Source organism: Haliotis rufescens, unplaced genomic scaffold, assembly GCF_023055435.1.
Source record: "Haliotis rufescens isolate VD_foot unplaced genomic scaffold, xgHalRufe1.0.p SCAF_1, whole genome shotgun sequence".
NCBI classification, from domain to species: Eukaryota; Metazoa; Mollusca; class Gastropoda; order Lepetellida; family Haliotidae; genus Haliotis; species Haliotis rufescens.
In genome coordinates, this window is record NW_025963779.1 from 22,590,879 (window position 1) to 22,609,716 (window position 18,838).

General features: G+C 42.8%; 1 protein-coding gene across 1 annotated transcript; it reads left to right on the forward strand.

Moving 5' to 3' along the window:
- The first annotated feature begins 237 nt into the window (after positions 1-237).
- Positions 238-12,646, forward strand: LOC124131581 (cathepsin B-like). The gene is made up of 9 exons (XM_046494935.2): positions 238-341; positions 4,792-4,911; positions 5,547-5,771; positions 6,920-7,035; positions 7,216-7,300; positions 7,798-7,942; positions 8,377-8,490; positions 10,215-10,343; positions 12,313-12,646. Exons 2-9 carry the CDS (start codon positions 4,792-4,794, stop codon positions 12,387-12,389), a joined length of 1,011 nt encoding a protein of 336 aa, XP_046350891.1. The 5' UTR covers positions 238-341; the 3' UTR covers positions 12,390-12,646.
- Positions 12,647-18,838: the final 6,192 nt, after the last annotated feature.

An 18,838-nucleotide genomic window follows, 5' to 3' on the forward strand; every position in this document is an offset into this window, starting at 1 on the left:
CTGGATATCTGCATTAAGATTGTGTCTTCCAGGAACACACCATTCGACCACTGAGCATTCCTTCTGTGATTTTACTTGTAAAGTTTTGTTTGTTTGTTGTTTACCGCCGCACTCAGCAATATCCCAACTTAGTTACGGCTGTCTGTAAATAATCATGTTTCGACCAGACATGTGACCTCGAGCTCTCTTCAGCGCACGTGATGACTGTGAGTCAAGGGACCAATCAAAACATATCACATGACAGTCACATGACACAAAAGTGTGACCTATTTTCCGTATTGTATATATAAAGGAAGATTGGGGTAAATCGTCCATCTCAGGGCTGAAGATCAGATTCAAAGGTCAGTGTATTCCTGTTGTCCGTAATATTATGAACTGTTATTTTGTGGTGGCTAGTTTAGTTGACGTCTTGTGAACATAATACATTTCATTGTACATAAACGCTTCGGCTGAGCGTAACTCGGCCTTAGACAAAAACAATTATTTTTCTTCTTTGCTGATAGCTATCTAGGCCTACAGTGACATGACAGCCAATCGTAGTTAATATCAGTCATAGGTTGTTATGCTGTTGCATGCTGACCGACCTGCCACTTGTCGCTTATCCGCAAAATATCGGCCCGGGTCCACCATCGGTCTTCATAACACAGTAACCACTGTCAACAATGGTCATCGGAAGTTTCGAGCCGAAGCACACATGAGCTTGGGGTCAAATCAAGGGAAGCTGGGGTGGGTGTTCAGATTGCCGATAAAAACAAAATTCCCGAGAAAATATAATGTTTAATCTTTCATTTAAGCTATCACAAGTTATTTTAAAGAAAATAGACACAGGCCGAACAGCCCATTTGAACATTATTTAGAGGCTTTTATATGGCAGTTTTCATATCATATCCCATATCAACCCGAGACCTCCATATCAGCCCTAGAGGGTTCATATGGGGGTATGACATGAACACTTCCCTATAATAACCTTTTTATCATATACCATAACACCAATTGTAAAGTGTTTCTATACCTAAAACATTTCTAAATGCCGGTTATGCCGTAAACCCATGTTCACCTTGATGCAAGCCGAGCAGACGACGCACCAAGGGACGTAACGCTAATTTCTTACCACCGGCTTGGTATCGATCGCCCAATCAGCCATATCAGCTCGGCCGGGGTTGTAATACGGGTCTGGTTACTACACCCCCCTGTCATATGACCGTCTCCATGTTGGCTCTACAGCACATGCAAAATATCATTGAGGTTGTTTGGAGAATTTTTTAAAATTAAAACTATATGAATGATCCTTAATATGTTTTTTAAGTTAAACACAAGTTCTTTTTTTTTCAACAGTCTGATGCAGAATTAGTATTTTCAAGAATTTTCTGGGGCAATTTTTTATCTATAAAATCCCATTATTGCTAAATATTGATAAAAGTGTCATTAAAATTTACAGTCTCACTCACTCAAGACTTGACAGTTTTCCAGTTAGATTCACAGTAAGGAGTTGCTGATTAAGTGAGTGAGTGGGGTTTTACGCCGCTTTTAGCAATATTCCAGCAATATCACGGCGGGGGACACCAGAAATGGGCTTCACACATTGTACCCATGTCGGGAATCGAACCCGGCTTGTCTTCGGTGTGACAAGCGAACGCTTTAACCACTAGGCTACCCGACCGCCCTGCTGATTAAGTAATCCATGCTTGTTTCAAGTAGGTGACTAGCCACATGAAACTGCCAATTATGTCCTTCTGTCACAAGGATGTGTTTCAGTGAAAATGATTTTATCAAATAGACATTATATCTGATAATTTAAAATGAATGAAGCATTACAGATGAACCTGATCATTGATTGTTAATGGGAATTATCTCTATTTTAGCTATGTTTATAATGTTGTGTTTGTGACATGTATGACCGCTGATTTAATTATCAATGATATTTAATAAATGATTGAAATATAGAGTGGTAAGGTTAAACTCATAATTTTCAATTCAAAAACAGATCTCATAGTAAAAATATCTATCTCGATATTTGACAAAATTTCAGAAACCAATAGTAAATAATTTGTTGCATCCTCACCTGTTTAACATTCAACACTTGCTTCACGTCTTACAGTCCATACTGTTCTAAGATTACAAGAAACAGTGTAAATCTATACTAACTGACTGGGTCTTTCAATGGTAAGAAGAAATGCCTTCAGATTTGATCAGTAATGTTGGAGTACACAGTGTTGTCTTCAGCTGGTCCTGGAGTGTATTATCTCAGTGATGGTGTGGTACAGTCTTTGGCCTCAATAGGCTGTCAGATAGACAGGTTATGCAGGACATGTATTATCATAGATAATGTGGGACTATATCACAAGGCAGACACTATCTACAGATGACCGACCTCGTGACAGATAACAAACCTCGTGGCCATATTCTGCCCTACTTCAGGGGCTGGTATTTAACTCGATCACATTAGGGTTTGGGAAAGTGGGGTTGTCCAGCTTAACTCATTAACCTCCCTGCCAGAAAGGGATACCTTGATAGTGACCCACATTAGGCTGTTCTGTTTGACTTTGTAATATTGATACAGCCATAGGGTCTCCTTTTGGGATGCCATGGAGTCACTGGTGGGGGTGCCATGGAGTCTACTGTGGGGATGCCATGGAGTCTCCTGTGGGGTTGTCATGGGGTCTCCTGTGGGGATGCCATGGAGTCTCCTGTGGGGTTGCCATGGAACCCCAGTGGGGATGCCATGGAGTCTCCTGTGGGGTTGCCATGTAGTCTCCTGTGGGGATGCCATGGAGTCTCCTGTGGGGATGCCATGGAGTCTCCAGTGGGGATGCCATGGAGTCTCTTGTGGGGATGCCATGGAGTCTCCTGTGGGGTTGCCATGGAGTCTCCATTGGGGATGCCATGGAGTCTCTTGTGGGGATGCCATGGAGTCTCCTGTGGGGATGCCATGGAGTCTCCTGTGGGGATGCCATGGAATCTCCTGTGGGGTTGCCATGGAGTCTCCTCGCCACAAACACACATCGCAAGCAGTTTCCTCACCACAAACACACATCCACAAGCAGTTTCCTCGCCACAAACACACATCACAATCCGTTTCCTCACCACAAACACACATCACAATCCATTTCCTCGCCACAAACACACATCACAAGCAGTTTCCTCGCCACAAACACACATCACAAGCAGGTTCCTCACCACAAACACACATCACAATCCCTTTCCTCGCCACAAACACACATCACAAGCCCTTTCCTCGCCACAAACACACATCCATAAGCAGTTTCCTCGCCACAAACACACATACACAAGCAGTTTCCTCTCAACAAACACATCACAAGCAGTTTCCTCGCCACAAACACACATCACAAGCAGTTTCCTCGCCACAAACACACATACACAAGCAGTTTCCTCTCAACAAACACATCACAAGCAGTTTCCTCGCCACAAACACACATCACAAGCAGTTTCCTCGCCACAAACACACATCCACAAGCAGTTTCCTCGCCACAAACACACATCCACAAGCAGTTTCCTCGCCACAAACACACATACACAAGCAGTTTCCTCTCAACAAACACATCACAAGCAGTTTCCTCGCCACAAACACACATCACAAGCAGTTTCATTGCCACAAACACACATCACAAGCAGTTTCCTCGCCACAAACACATATCACAAGCAGTTTCCTCACCACAAACACACATCACAAGCAGTTTCCTCGCCACAAACACATATCACAAGCAGTTTCCTCGCCACAAACACACATCACAAGCAGTTTCCTCGCCACAAACACACATTACAAGCAGTTTCCTCACCACAAACACACATCACAAGCAGTTTCCTCGCCACAAACACACATCACAAGCAGTTTCCTCGCCACAAACACACATCACAAGCAGTTTCCTCACCACAAACACACATCACAAGCAGTTTCATTGCCACAAACACACATCCACAAGCAGTTTCCTCACCACAAACACACATCACAAGCAGTTTCCTCGCCACAAACACACATTACAAGCAGTTTCCTCTCAACAAACACACATCACAAGTAGTTTCCTCTCAACAAATAGTATTTACCCTAAAAATGTATTTGATTACAGTGAAATGTGACAAATATAATACCAACAAAAATAAGGGAACTGATGAGGTGATAGTGAAGATGTACTGACATCAATGCTTGTAAAATTAATTTTGGGTGTGAAGATCAATATCTGGTGTGTCACCCACGTTGGCACGACACCTTGATGGTCTACTGATGGCCATTTTGTCTTTTCATTGAGATGCCGTCTTGAAGGCATTTTTAAACACATGCTTAACTGAATTGCATTGGAGATTGTGAGTTCCCTGTAGGCACACACTTTGGCTTTTGTGTGCACCTGTGGGGCAGTCGGGTAGCCTAGTGGTTAAAGCATTCGCTTGTCACACCGGTACAATGTGTGAAGCCCATTTTTGGTGTCCCCCGCCGTGATATTTCTGGAATATTGCTAAAAGCAGCGAAAAATCAAACTTACTCACTCACTGTGTGCACGTACATCACATGCTGTTCATGCATGATGAAAATTTTCATTGTAATTAGATGTTGGGTTCAGATGCAAAGTATACCCCTTGACAATAAATACGTTCAAAGAATAAAATACGTTGTTATTTGTCGGTAGTTTATTTGTCAGAACCTCAACAAAGAAACTGCTACAACGGAAACAGGGCTTTTGAACACCAAAGACGGGAAATAAAACCAAGACATCTCCCAGTCAAAGTTGAGTTGATGGACACCATCTTTGATTATATGAACTATCCTGTATGTTTCAGATGAAGGTTTTCCTGGTTGTGTGTTGTTTGGCTGTGGCTGCCATGGCGGCACCTGAATACTATCAGATGAACACAGATGCCATGATTGACAAAATCAACTCTATGCAGAGGACATGGAAGGTCAGTTATAAATGTTGAAGCCGACCGTTAATTGCAGACACTAGGAGTGCAACAATATGGAAGGCCTCAATACAATATGTATCTTGATACACCAAGGCCAAGTTCCACAAAGTGATCCGTGCACTAAAATTATCGTAACTCCCAAATACTTTAGCATATTCTTATGAAAGTCGTAGCACTAAGATATAGCTTTGTGGAACAGGTCCAGAATCCCATCACAAAAAGTACCACTGATCCGAAACTCCTGCCTGATGTGGAGGACATTGGTGGCCTTTCAAGCTCACATTTATCCCTATTTAGATATATATATTCTCTTGTTAAGCAAGATAAAACTGTCCAGAAAAGTAAATTGTCCCATAAAATAATAAATAAATAATTCTGCTTCATACTTTTGAAAATAAACAACCCAACTGTCTGCCACAAAAAAGTCATTGTTCCAAGATGTTGGTTTTTTTTGTTAAAAATATTTAGGCTCATAGTTTTAAGTAAAAAGATATCTGGTTTTGTAGCTTTCGCTGAATAAAATACCTATTCTCGATACAGGATCCCAGGCACCTTGTAAGGTATTCTCAGTTTAACAAGGGATAGTTGGACATTTCTGCTATTTCAGCGCAGCTTGACTATATTTATTTCAGGCTGGTAGAAACTTCCATCCCTCCCTGCCCCAGTCCTACTTCAAGCGTCTGTTGGGCGTGTACGACATCAATGGTGAGAGTCAGAGACTGAACAATATCCTGCCCAAAAAGACACACGACCTGTCCGTGATCAGCCTGCCAGAGAACTTTGATGCTCGTACCCAGTGGGCCAACTGCCCGTCCCTGAAGGAAGTCCGTGATCAGTCCAACTGTGGGTCTTGCTGGGTAAGACTTTGTTAATTGCTCAGTGTAGCAATTGTCTGAACTGTTGGTCAGTCTCATTAAATCAGATCCTAGTTCTCTCTACCACTATTCAAAGATCTGAGGACATCCCATTACGCATAATGTCAGAACAACCTTTCATCCAACCAATCAGAGTGTTGATTACCAGATCAGCAAAGTGACAGTTGGAATGTGTTTTCTGATCATGCAAACTTCTGATCAATATATACGGTCAGTACGATTCAATCCTACAGCCTCTCGCTTCACTGTGATGAACATTTGAACGGAAGAGACTGTGCATTGCCCTTGGAAAGTACTGCCATATGATCTAGGCCATCTAATAGACATTCCAGTGTGTACTTTTGTTCTGTTTTCCAATTTTTGAATCGAGAACTATATTTCAAAGCGTAGTCTGGAATGGAAGTTGTCAGTTTGAAACTAGTGCTGTTTAGCTTGATGTCAGCTTTTTGTTAGTCATTTCATTGGTTAGTCAAAGTTCATGCAACATTATTCTGACATGACGTGTAATGGGATGTCCTCAAATCTTTGTTCAGCGGTAGTGAGAACTGAAGTCTGATTTTAATGAGATTGAACTGTTGGTCCGACTGTGGGTCTTGTTCGGTAATACATATGGTTTGTGGTCAAAACATAGATATAACATTTCAGAAACATGTTTCCAAAGACTATAGTCAGCCAAGTGAAATAAAGAAAGTTTGTTTTTCAAAGATTAAGTCAAGGATTAATTCCAATACCATGTTGACCTTCCAAACACTGAGGAGAAAACGACTGTTCTCATTTTAAAATTTTTGCCTCATTTATATAAAAACGTGTGTTGGTGGATCCCAAGCCAAATGCCCAAAATTAAAACTGAAACACCTACCGGGATGTTTATATGATCAGTTTTATGGTCAATGTTCTTGCATGTGCTATATACTTAAGGCAGATGTGAGGTGTTTTTGGAAACCTGCAGTATGTAAATTCAGAGATACAAATGATTATCTTTCAGCAAGACGTTTGACTTTTGAAGTGTTCTCTGTACGAATTCTAACCTTGTGTGACCCTTGGCTTGTCACAATATCCAAACTCAATTTAGTATATTGATACAAAGCAATTCCGTCTTTGGCTACAATTTTAATTTACCCATGATGCAGGCTTTTGGTGCTGCGGAGGCAATGACCGACAGAATCTGTATCTTGTCTAAAGGAGCTAAGAATTTCCACATCTCAGCAGAGAACCTGATGACCTGCTGCAAGACATGTGGATTTGGGTAGGTACCATCGCATACCATCACATACTTCACAGAGAACTACAAGTAGCAGGAGAAGTGGCCAAATTTCAACACTTGTATCATTATTATTTTACTTTTTGTATGGACTGATGGAGAAAATACTCTGGATTGAAGGTGTAGGTCATCTTGACTGACAGGAATGTCATCATTTGTTGATAGATGTAATGGTGGCTTCCCAGCAGCAGCATGGAAGTTCTTTGAGGAAGAGGGCCTTGTCACCGGCGGTCAGTACGGCTCCAAGCAGGTAAATGAAACTTCTAATCACTTTTTAGATTAAAGTGTAGTTTCTATACGTAATCTCCATAATTCTTACCTGAGTAATGAAGGAATATTTATCCTTGAACGGCGTTATGAACAAAACTAGTGATGGTGGAAAGTCTGCATCCGAAAACATTACAAACTACAGTAAACTACGGTTATAACGAACACGCTTATAATGAACTGACGGATATAAAGAACTTACTTTTTTGGTCCCGACTATTTGCTGTAATTATGCTGTATATATGCTTATAACAAACTACGGTTATAACGAACTAAAATTAGTAGTCCCTTTGAGTTCGTTATAACCGTACTTTACTGTACTGTGAAAACCTTCCTATAACACAATTGTCATAATATCTTTGCAATGTCTATAAGATTTTTGACAAAATATTTTCACTGAAAGGTGTATAAATACGATGTTAAAAACACCTCAAGCTCTGTACTTTGCAAAGAGTGATCAGTAACATTGCTGTGTGTCAGGGATGCCAACCCTACCTGCTGGCCAAGTGCGACCACCATGTTCCCGGCAAGTACGGGCCTTGCACTGGAGACTCCAAGACCCCCAAGTGTGAGAAGAAGTGTGAGGCAGGTTACAATATCACCTATGAAAAGGACAAACACTATGGTAAGTGTGTCATTAAAAATTAATATTTAAAAAAACAATACAGAAATTATGAATTGGTGTAGTGGTGAAGTTACACCGTGTGGACCTGGGTTGGTCCCAAGAACTCTATTACCCCTGTCAGTGAAGATTTTGTTGTTGTAAGGTTTCACCTAAATTGGACAGGGTGTTCGGTGACTTGGCTGATTGCATGAAATCGTACCTTGACACTGTGGGACCTTGCCAGTAATTTCAACCAATGTATTTTTATGGCCCAGACTCAATGTGGGACCTTAGGACTCAATTATTTACAGGTCACCATAATATGGCCTTCATACAGACAAACAAACACATGACACCTGCACTGTTCAACAGATAGGACAAAAATCCCTCAAGGTTAATTCATTGTGTCATCAGAAAATTTGAGAAAATGCTCAGTGGTTGGCTCCCTTCTGCAGGGTCCCGATCCTACTCTGTGCGTGGCGTGGACCAGATCATGGCAGAGATCTACAAGAACGGACCAGTGGAAGCAGCCTTCACTGTGTACAGCGACTTCCCCACATACAAATCTGGTGGGTGGATATACCAATTCATCATATAGATCCATCATTTCATAACATGGAATTGTAGTTGACTGAGGTTTGAGCCATGTTGTGGGCTTGATGATGTGTGGTTGCCTGGTGGTGGTATGGTTGTCTGGTGGATGTGTGGTTACCTGGTGGTGGTGTGGTTACCTGTTGGTGGTGTGATTGCCTAGTGGGGGTGTGGTTGCCTAGTGGTGTTGTGGTTGCCTGGTGGTGGTGTGGTTGCCTAGTGGGGGTGTGGTTACCTGTTGGTGGTGTGATTGCCTAGTGGGGGTGTGGTTACCTGTTGGTGGTGTGATTGCCTAGTGGGGGTGTGGTTACCTGTTGGTTGTGTGGTTGCCTAGTGGGGGTGTGGTTGCCTAGTGGTGTTGTGGTTACCTGTTGGTGGTGTGGTTGCCTAGTGGTGGTGTGGTTACCTGTTAGTGGTGTGGTTGCCTAGTGGGGGTGTGGTTGCCTAGTGGTGGTGTGGTTGCCTAGTGGTGGTGTGGTTGCCAAGTGAATGTATGATTGCCTGGTGGTGGTGTGGTTACCCAGTTAAGGTGTGGTTGCCTGGTGGTGGTGTGGTTGCCTAGTGGTGGTGTGGTTGCCTAGTGGTGGTGTGGTTGCCTAGTGGTGGTGTGGTTACCTGTTGGTGGTGTGGTTTCCAAGTGAATGTATGATTGCCTGGTGGTGGTGTGGTTACCAAGTTAAGGTGTGGTTGCCTGGTGGTGGTGTGGTTGCCTAGTGGTGGTGTGGTTACCTGTTAGTGGTGTGGTTGCCTAGTGGGGGTGTGGTTGCCTAGTGGTGGTGTGGTTGCCTAGTGGTGGTGTGGTTACCTGTTGGTGGTGTGGTTGCCAAGTGAATGTATGATTGCCTGGTGGTGGTGTGGTTACCCAGTTAAGGTGTGGTTGCCTGGTGGTGGTGTGGTTGCCTAGTGGTGGTGTGGTTGCCTAGTGGTGGTGTGGTTGCCTGGTGGTAGTGTGGTTACCTGTTGGTGGTGTGGTTGCCTAGTGGTAGTGTGGTTACCTGTTAGTGGTGTGGTTGCCTAGTGGGGGTGTGGTTGCCTAGTGGTGGTGTGGTTGCCTAGTGGTGGTGTGGTTGCCTAGTGGTGGTGTGGTTGCCTGGTGGTGGTGTGGTTACCTGTTGGTGGTGTGGTTGCCAAGTGGTAGTGTGGTTACCTGTTAGTGGTGTGGTTGCCTAGTGGGGGTGTGGTTGCCTAGTGGGGGTGTGGTTGCCTACTGGTGGTGCCTAGTGGGGGTGTGGTTGCCTAGTGGTGGTGTGGTTGCCTAGTGGTGGTGTGGTTGCCAAGTGAATGTATGATTGCCTGGTGGTGGTGTGGTTACCCAGTTAAGGTGTGGTTGCCTGGTGGTGGTGTGGTTGCCTGGTGGTGGTGTGGTTGCCTGGAGGTGGTGTGGTTGCCTAGTGATTGTGTGGTTGCCTAGTGGTGGTGTGGTTCCCTGGTGGTGGTGTGGTTGGCTCGTGGTGGTGTGGTTGTCTGATAGACTTGTGAGCTATTCATTCATCTGGTGGTGGAATGAGAGACTTGTCAGTAGTGTTGTGCACCAGTAGATTGTAGAGTGAGCTTGTCAGCTGTGTAATAATTCCTTATATTTAGATATTATGTGTTGTGACCTCTGCCATGATACAATTTGGACTCCCTCAAGACCTTGTCACTCTGTCCCTATCCTGCTGCAGTATGGACTCCCTTGTGATCATGTTACTCTGTAATGCAGGCGTGTACAGCCACACCTCCGGCCAGGCTCTTGGAGGACATGCTGTGAAGATCCTTGGCTGGGGCGTTGAGAGCGGAGAACAGTACTGGCTGGTAGCCAACTCCTGGAACGCCGACTGGGGCATGGAAGGTAGTGTACCACCACTGTGTATAAGTGATAGCAAAGTAGGTGGATGAATGTTGTTTTACACTTCCACAACAATTTTCCAGCTCTATCATTGCAGCAGTATACACTGTGGACCAGGGAAACCAGTGACTGAGAGCATGGCCAACAACCCTTGCCATCAGAACACAGTGACTGAAAAGCATGGCCAACAACCCTTGCCATCAGAACAGTGTGACTGAGAGCATGGCCAACAATCCTTGCCATCAGAACACAGTAACTGAGAGCATGGCTAACAATCCTTGCCATCAGAACACAGTGACTGAAAGCATGGCCAACAACCCTTGCCATCAGAACAGTGTGACTGAGAGCATGGCCAACAATCCTTGCCATCAGAACACAGTGACTGAAAAGCATGGCCAACAACCCTTGCCATCAGAACAGTGTGACTGAGAGCATGGCCAACAATCCTTGCCATCAGAACACAGTAACTGAGAGCATGGCTAACAATCCTTGCCATCAGAACACACTGACTGAGAGCATGGCCAACAATCCTTGCCATCAGAACACACTGACTGAGAGCATGGCCAACAATCCTTGCCATCAGAACACTGTGACTGAAAGCATGGCCAACAACCCTTGCCATCAGAACAGTGTGACTGAGAGCATGGCCAACAATCCTTGCCATCAGAACACAGTGACTGAGAGCATGGCCAACAACCCTTGCCATCAGAACACATTGACTGAAAGCATGGCCAACAACCCTTGCCATCAGAACAGTGTGACTGAGAGCATGGCCAACAATCCTTGCCATCAGAACACATTGACTGAAAGCATGGCCAACAATCCTTGCCATCAGAACACAGGGACTGAAAGCATGGCCAACAACCCTTGCCATCAGAACACATTGACTGAAAGCATGGCCAACAACCCTTGCCATCAGAACACATTGACTGAAAGCATGGCCAACAACCCTTGCCATCAGAACACAGTGACTGAAAGCATGGCCAACAATCCTTGCCATCAGAACACAGTGACTGAAAGCATGGCCAACAACCCTTGCCATCAGAACACATTGACTGAAAGCATGGCCAACAACCCTTGCCATCAGAACACATTGACTGAAAGCATGGCCAACAATCCTTGCCATCAGAACACAGTGACTGAAAGCATGGCCAACAACCCTTGTCATCAGAACACAGTGACTGAAAGCATGGCCAACAATCCTTGTCATCAGAACACAGTGACTGAAAGCATGGCCAACAATCCTTGCCATCCGAACACAGTGACTGAAAGCATGGCCAACAATCCTTGCCATCAGAACACAGTGACTGAAAGCATGGCCAACAACCCTTGCCATCTGAACACAGTGACTGAAAGCATGGCCAACAACCCTTGCCATCTGAACACAGTGACTGAGAGCATGGCCAACAATCCTTGCCATCAGAACACAGTGACTGAAAGCATGGCCAACAATGCTTGCCATCAGAACACAGTGACTGAAAGCATTAGTGTTAATGTAAGGGAGGCCCTACCTGGTGATGCTGACACTTTGATGCCATCACTGCAGTACAGTGTGTGAGTTGTTTTCATGCCACTTTTCATATGATTCATCATTCATGTATATCTTCGTGTGGCCACAGGATCACTTGGATCACAGATAGTATATAATTGGTGGTTCATGTATGGTCCTGAGAAACCAGGGACCATCATCAAATGAAATATCTGGGATGCAGATCAAGGATCAGTGGGCTGAAAGGGATGCAAACCTTCACTGTGAATTTCAGCCTATGAGACCACTGAGCTATCTTGTGTCCAACCCCTCACTAGCACAGTCAAATATGTCCGGCCATAACTTGCTGTTATTGCACTGTACCACCTGTGTCCACACCCTCATGAGAACAGTCAACATCTGGCCATAACTCGCTGTTATTGCATGCAACTTGAGATGTACTGTCTGTTTCATAATAACAAAAATACTTTTTTTCTGTTCCAGGATTCTTTAAGATCAAGAGAGGCACTGATGAATGTGGCATCGAGTCACAGATTGTCGCTGGAGACCCCAAACTGTAAATTCGAACCTGTGCTGTAATTTAGCATTACATAAACCGTCTGGCCTTACATCAAAACAAATCTTGATGCTACTGCAGGGTGAACAACAACTGACATACTTACATCAAAACTGTATAGTAATATCTTTAATAACCAAGCTGTCTTTCCTATTTTTGATACTGTTTGTAATCTGACACCCTTTGTATATTGAGATTGAATTTTGAATGTTCAGTTTACATGAACCAAGCATTTACGTGCAATAAAAGTATTTTACATAATCTGTTGATATTCGTCTTGCATGTCTGTACAGTAAATCCTCTTAGACCAGGGGTCATGGGTGGCTTAGTCGTCTTAGGCGCAGCAATTCGCTTTGCAGAGTTCTGTCCATTGGGCATGCAACCCTATAATTCTGGGTTTGAATACCGGTTTGCCCATGCGACAAACTCCCCAGTGCATCAATTCGGGCTTGCCTTCCACATCAAGGTGACACAACGTGATATGACTGGAATACTGTTAAAAGCCTGTGAAGATCAGGGGTAGAATAGGTCTTCGGCAACCCAAAAGGCGACTATCCTTTTTGTAAGAGATGACTAACGGGATCGGGTGGTCAGACTCGCTGACTTGGTTGCGTTGATCGATGCTCATGTCAATCACTGGATTGTCTTGTCCAGACTCCATTATTTACAGACCACCGTCATATGGCTGGAATATTGCTGAGTGCGGCGTTAAACAACAAACAAACAAAAAATGTTGAAAGTGGGGTCAACACTACACTCACACACTTTTAAGTCCAGGCCATGTTTGTAGGAAATCACACCTACAATTTTACACTTATGACATATAAGGTACTATACGGTACTACTCAATTTTATATACTATTCAAAAGAAGTTAAAGATGACCTGATTCTTTTATGGCGTGACAGATTGACGGTGGTAATATGAAATAATTGGGTGGTCTTTAACTTCTCTTGAGTTGCATGCATTACTCCAGAGCAGTGATTTCATAAACCTAGAAACTTGTTAGTCCCGGAGAGAGATTAGATCAGGTTAGTCAACAAAGTTAAGTCAGTGAGATCTTGGTGAGATGATGAGTTTGAGGCAAGTTGGCAATATCATAGCTATCATGACTTAATTCAATCGGGATCTGACTATTTTGGATGACTTGTTCAATTACACACAATAAACCACTTCAAAAATTGCCAAATAATCTCAATTAATTGTCAAATAATCTTCTATAGTATGTATCATAATCTACATACTGAGCGGGCGTGACATAAATGAAAACCAAAAAATACAATGTATGTCAAGTTATGTGTAATTTAAATTGATGGTACCACTCATAATGTTACGAAAGTTGATAAATATAAATATTTTTAGTTTGTTTAGGAGACTGACCGAAGAATACTTTTGGACATTATTTCTTGGGCTCGATTCTGCTTTATGACAAGGTGTAATACAAAACACAATGTAACACGGCTGTTTGTGACAAAAAATATATTATACCGTGTTCGAGGTAATAAGCTCCCGTGGCAATATTTGCTAATGTATTGGCTCGTGGTTTGCACAAAAATATTTATTATAACAAAATAAATCATTTATTTTTCTGTATCTTGCCCTATGAAAACTAGATTGTTTTTCATTCATTTGTAGCAGTCCTAATATGGAAGCCATTACTTTTGTAAATTAACTTATAAACAAAATGAGAAGGCATAATGTTGGGTGTGTCTCTACATGTACAGCAGTACAATTTCTGTTACATATTATCCATATAGAAGACAACGCTGTGATGATTATGATGAGAAGTGAGGTTGGGGAGGAAGAATATTGGATCAATTGGTTGTTGCAATAGATGACTGAAACCGCACTGGATACCTGAATTGAGATTGTGCCTTTCAGAAAACACACGAGTATGCAACTAAGCATTTCTTCTGTAATTTTGCTTGAAAGGAAATGGTTCAGTTTGATTATACTTGTTTTACGCAGTTAGCTATATTTGTGTTACACAAAATGATCTCTTCTGAGCCAGACAAACCAGTGATGGATAATATCATTAACATTCAAAACCATTTAATAGGGTATAAAGATGACATGCATCAATCACGTCACGAGTCCCATCCATTTAGTCGCCTCGTACCACAAGCATGGGTCGAAAAGGATTGTAATTGAATGTAAATCCTTTCGAGACCTACGTTAAGGATCTAATTAAATCTATTTTATGCCAGAAACTTATCACTTCATCAACTACTGTGACATATAACACAGATACTAAGTAGGCCTTGTTCAGAAAGGTGCTTTCGACATTAATATTGAACTTCATAATGAGTCTGAAACTCAAAATAGTTTAGTTTTTTGCACAGTACTTCAGTTGGTAGCCTAATGGTTACAGTGTTCACTCGTTGGGTCGAAGGCCAGGGTTTTATTCCCAGTATTGGCAAATTTAGTATTCTGGCGTTCCTCACCTTACTGTTGATGATATATGTTAAAAGTGGCATGAAACAAGCTCACTCGCACATTGGTGTGTGTTTCAATATTATTTCTGTTCGTTTGGACGAGGTATGGAAAAAGAGGTCAACATGACTTTAGAAATAAGGAAACAGGAAGTCATTCTGAATGTTTCACTCTGGTGGTCATATCAATGAAAGTTAAAGTTAGATCCTGTATACGTTTTCAACACTTGTATGTTTTGGATTATCTTGGTAAAGTTAAATACGTCAAAAATAGAAACAAACTCCGACTTCCATTGACCACAATGGCATGCCTGTCCACCCCTTTTGCCAAACACAGTCTGTGACACTAGATTCTTCCCATTCCCATTCCACTCAAAACAAAAGCAACTCCAAATGTCTGGTGTAATATCAAAGAAACAATTATTAGTTCAAAAGTCAATTACTTCAAAAGTGGAATAGAACTTCCCAGAACAATGTCGAAGCAAACGGGTGGAAGTTCTACATGTTTAACGGAACAGAACACAGGCTTCAAAGACGATACTTCAACCAATTGCCACGTTGAAGACTCAACAACCAATTAGGTCATTTCTGAGACTGAACAGCAGATGAGGCCCTGTCTGGGTCTCAACAGCCCATAAGGCCATGTCTTGGGCTCAACAGCCCATAAGGCCACGTCTGGGTCTCAACAGCCCATAAGACCTTGTCTAAAACTGCATAGCGAATAAGGCTGCGACTGCCACTAAACAACCCCAAAAGCCGTGTATGTCACTAGATAGGCAGTACTGTTATCAGGACACAACAACACACGGGTGTAAAGGAAACGCTAACTCTCCATGCACTAGTAAGCAATGCCATGCATACATATCTCTATCTGGGTGTGTAGACTTTGTACGTATCATTGTGCAGAACAAGTTATCTGTGGGCAAATATAGAGCCCATGACTATAGGACGTGATTGCTGTGTGAAAGGCCTTATAAGGACGTCAAGCAAACTTGGTAAGGGAGCAAATAAACGTCAGATATTAATTCCTTTATTTTCAGACCACCGCCCCCCCCCCCCCCCCCCCCTTCTCTCTACAAACACGCGCACGCGAGCACGCACGCACGCACGCACAAACACACACACACACACACACACACACACACACACACACACACACACTAAAACTTTGATTGTGAAAATGTTGACACCCTCAAAGAGATTCTTACGATATTGATACTCTGCAGTGTAGCGATTTTGACTAATGTGAACTATACAATCCCTGATTTTGTCTTTTGGAATACTTGAAATACGGCTACCTCTCAAGCTCTCACCACCTCCAAACTTACCAAAGGGCCTAAGAATTGTATCCGACACAGAACGTTTGAACTGGCCCCTCTGGCGTTAAGTGAGTGAGTATGGTTTTACGCCGCTTTTAGCACTATTCCAGCAATATCACGGCGGGGGACACCAGAAATGGGCTTCACACATTGTACCCATGTCGGGAATCGAACCCGGGTCTTCGGCGTGACGAGCGAACGATTTAACCACCAGGCTACCCGACCGACCCTCTGGCGTTATGAAGTAACTTCATCGCCATCAAGACACCAACATGTACTGAATTTAGTTTACATAATATTTATGAAGGAGATTAAATATTTTGTGTTAGCATTTACAGATATCTGCAGAAAACAAATAAAACAATCAAACAAAAGGTAACTCTACACTTTCTTAATAATAATTGATCATATGTCTCTGGTCATAGCAATCAAATAGAATTCTGAAATAAGTTTTGTAAAACATCAGTAATACATTCCCACCCAATAGGAAGCTGTACAGCACGAACAGGCTGATGCGGAGCTGTTTTGCTGTATTCCCATCCTTATGTATTGCTGACGTGGAGCATTTTCAAAGAACATGGTATGAACATGACAGGGGACAAAAAATGACACAATCTTTATGACTGAAACCTAATATACATCGTTGCAAGATGCTTATCTTCATATATTTACATAATATTATATAAGCCACATAAGCCATTGTCTAAGATGCAGGCTTCAGTTGGAACTGTATTGCCTGTTGTCACTGGCCGACTGACAAATCATGATTAGGAAATGCTTGGGAGATACAGAGACCATATAATAGATTATCTATTATATGGTCTCTGGGATAGATGAGAACAGGTTTTTCGACGACAGAATTTAGGTATGACATTATACGATTAAGAGGTTATAACGTTTGTGTTTGTTTTGGAGGATGATATCCCGGATTAGAAATACTAGTGCAGCTGTTTTGTGACAAATCGTGCACTTTGTGATAAAAAACATGAAACTTGGCACAGTTGTAGGTAACGACATTCCAAATATTTTCAGATATGAGACCATCCAAAAACAACCAATATGGCAGCCAATCCGATATGGCTTCCACGGAGCAATGACATTCTAGTATGAACAGTATCTCGTGTGAACATGACCCATAACCTGAATATATACTGAACAACAAAAGTTCCTGTGACATTGAATAAGATTTAATGCAAAGTTATGTTTTTTACCAAATCTGAAACAATTTCGGTTTGCAACAGATAAAAGACTCCTGTAAGTGTTCAAATGGTTTAATTCTAAATGCCTATCAAAGAAGTAATGGTTTAATTTGCCATACTGACTTAAGAAAATGCGTGATTTCATAAAAAAAACCCCATGAACATGCCAAAATGTCAATGTACAAATCAATAGCGTGTGTGTCCACCTCTGGTTGCAATGCAAGCAACACATCTTCGTCTCATGGAATGGACCAGGCGTCGCACAAAGTCCTGTGGGATATCTGTCCACATCTGCTGGAGCATGTTTCGAAGTTCCTGGAGTGTCTGTGGAACACGTGGTTGACGTCGAAGGCGCAGATCCATCTCTTCCCAAATGTGCTCGATTGGTGAGAGATCAGGGGAGCGAGCCGGCCAGGGGATGACAATCACGTTGTTTTGTTGAAGAGAATCCTGAACAAGTCAAGTAATATGAGGCCGCGCGTTGTCATGTTGAAAGGTAATGCCTGGGCCATGACGACGCAAAAACGGTAGAACAACTGGGCCGATGATCTCGTCGCGGTAGCGCTGCCCATTGAGATTTCCCTCTTCCACTATCAAACGGGTCCTCTGTCTTGCTGTAAGCCCACCCCATACCATAACGCTGCAGCCCCCGATACGATCTTCTCCCATGACACAATGATTGACGTAACGTTCACCTCGACGTCGGTACACTCGAATCCGTCCATCGCTGTGGCTGAGGTGAAAACGAGACTCGTCAGTGAATAGAACTTGTCCCCACTGCATGGCCGTCCAGCGTAGACGCTATCTGCACCACTGTAGACGTGCTTGACGGTGGTTTCCTGTCAAAATGGGACGTCTGGTGGGTTTTCTGGCGACAACCCTTGCACATCTGAGGCGGCGACGTGCGGTTTGTGAAGATATTCGTCGAAGGCTTCTTGCAGTCATTGTTGCTGGCTGGAATCGATTTCGTAGGTGTGTTGTTCGAATCCAGTTGTCTTGTCGATTATTGGTTACGCGTGGCCTGCCACTCCGAGGATGGTCTCTGACTGCATTCGTCTGTTGCCAACGTTGCCATAAACACCAAATGGTGTTTCTGTGGACGTTAAATTGTCTTGCAACATCACGTTGACTCGATTTTGCTCCAAGCATACCAATGGCTCGCAGACGCCCATTTTCGGACAGGCTTGGCATTTCTTAATGTTGAATAATTGCGTAATTTTGTTGTTTTTTCTGAGTGGTTGTTGTCAGCACGATGCTAAACAGTGCATATGGAATCCCGTTAATGCATGGGGTTTGCATAAAAGTCAACTTTTGCATGGAATGCATGCTTTTCTGAAGCAGTTGCATTTTTGTGACTTGATTCCATACATGTACTACAATATTGAAAACCAAACTTCACTTGCTTGAAAAATACACTAAAATATTGGTGTCACAGGAACTTTTGTTGTTGAGTTTATTATAAAAAAGGATAATTTTGGAAAGTATTAACCTAACACTACACCTGT

What these genes read in the sequence shown, in the direction of transcription:
- LOC124131581 (XM_046494935.2), top strand. Translation starts at nt 4,792, where the DNA reads ATGAAGGTTTTCCTGGTTGTGTGTTGTTTGGCTGTGGCTGCCATGGCG. An exon ending in CCAACTGTGGGTCTTGCTGG is followed by an intron (nt 5,772 to 6,919) that starts GTAAGACTTTGT and finishes CCCATGATGCAG; the next exon opens with GCTTTTGGTGCTGCGGAGGC. An exon ending in CTTCCCCACATACAAATCTG is followed by an intron (nt 8,491 to 10,214) that starts GTGGGTGGATAT and finishes TCTGTAATGCAG; the next exon opens with GCGTGTACAGCCACACCTCC.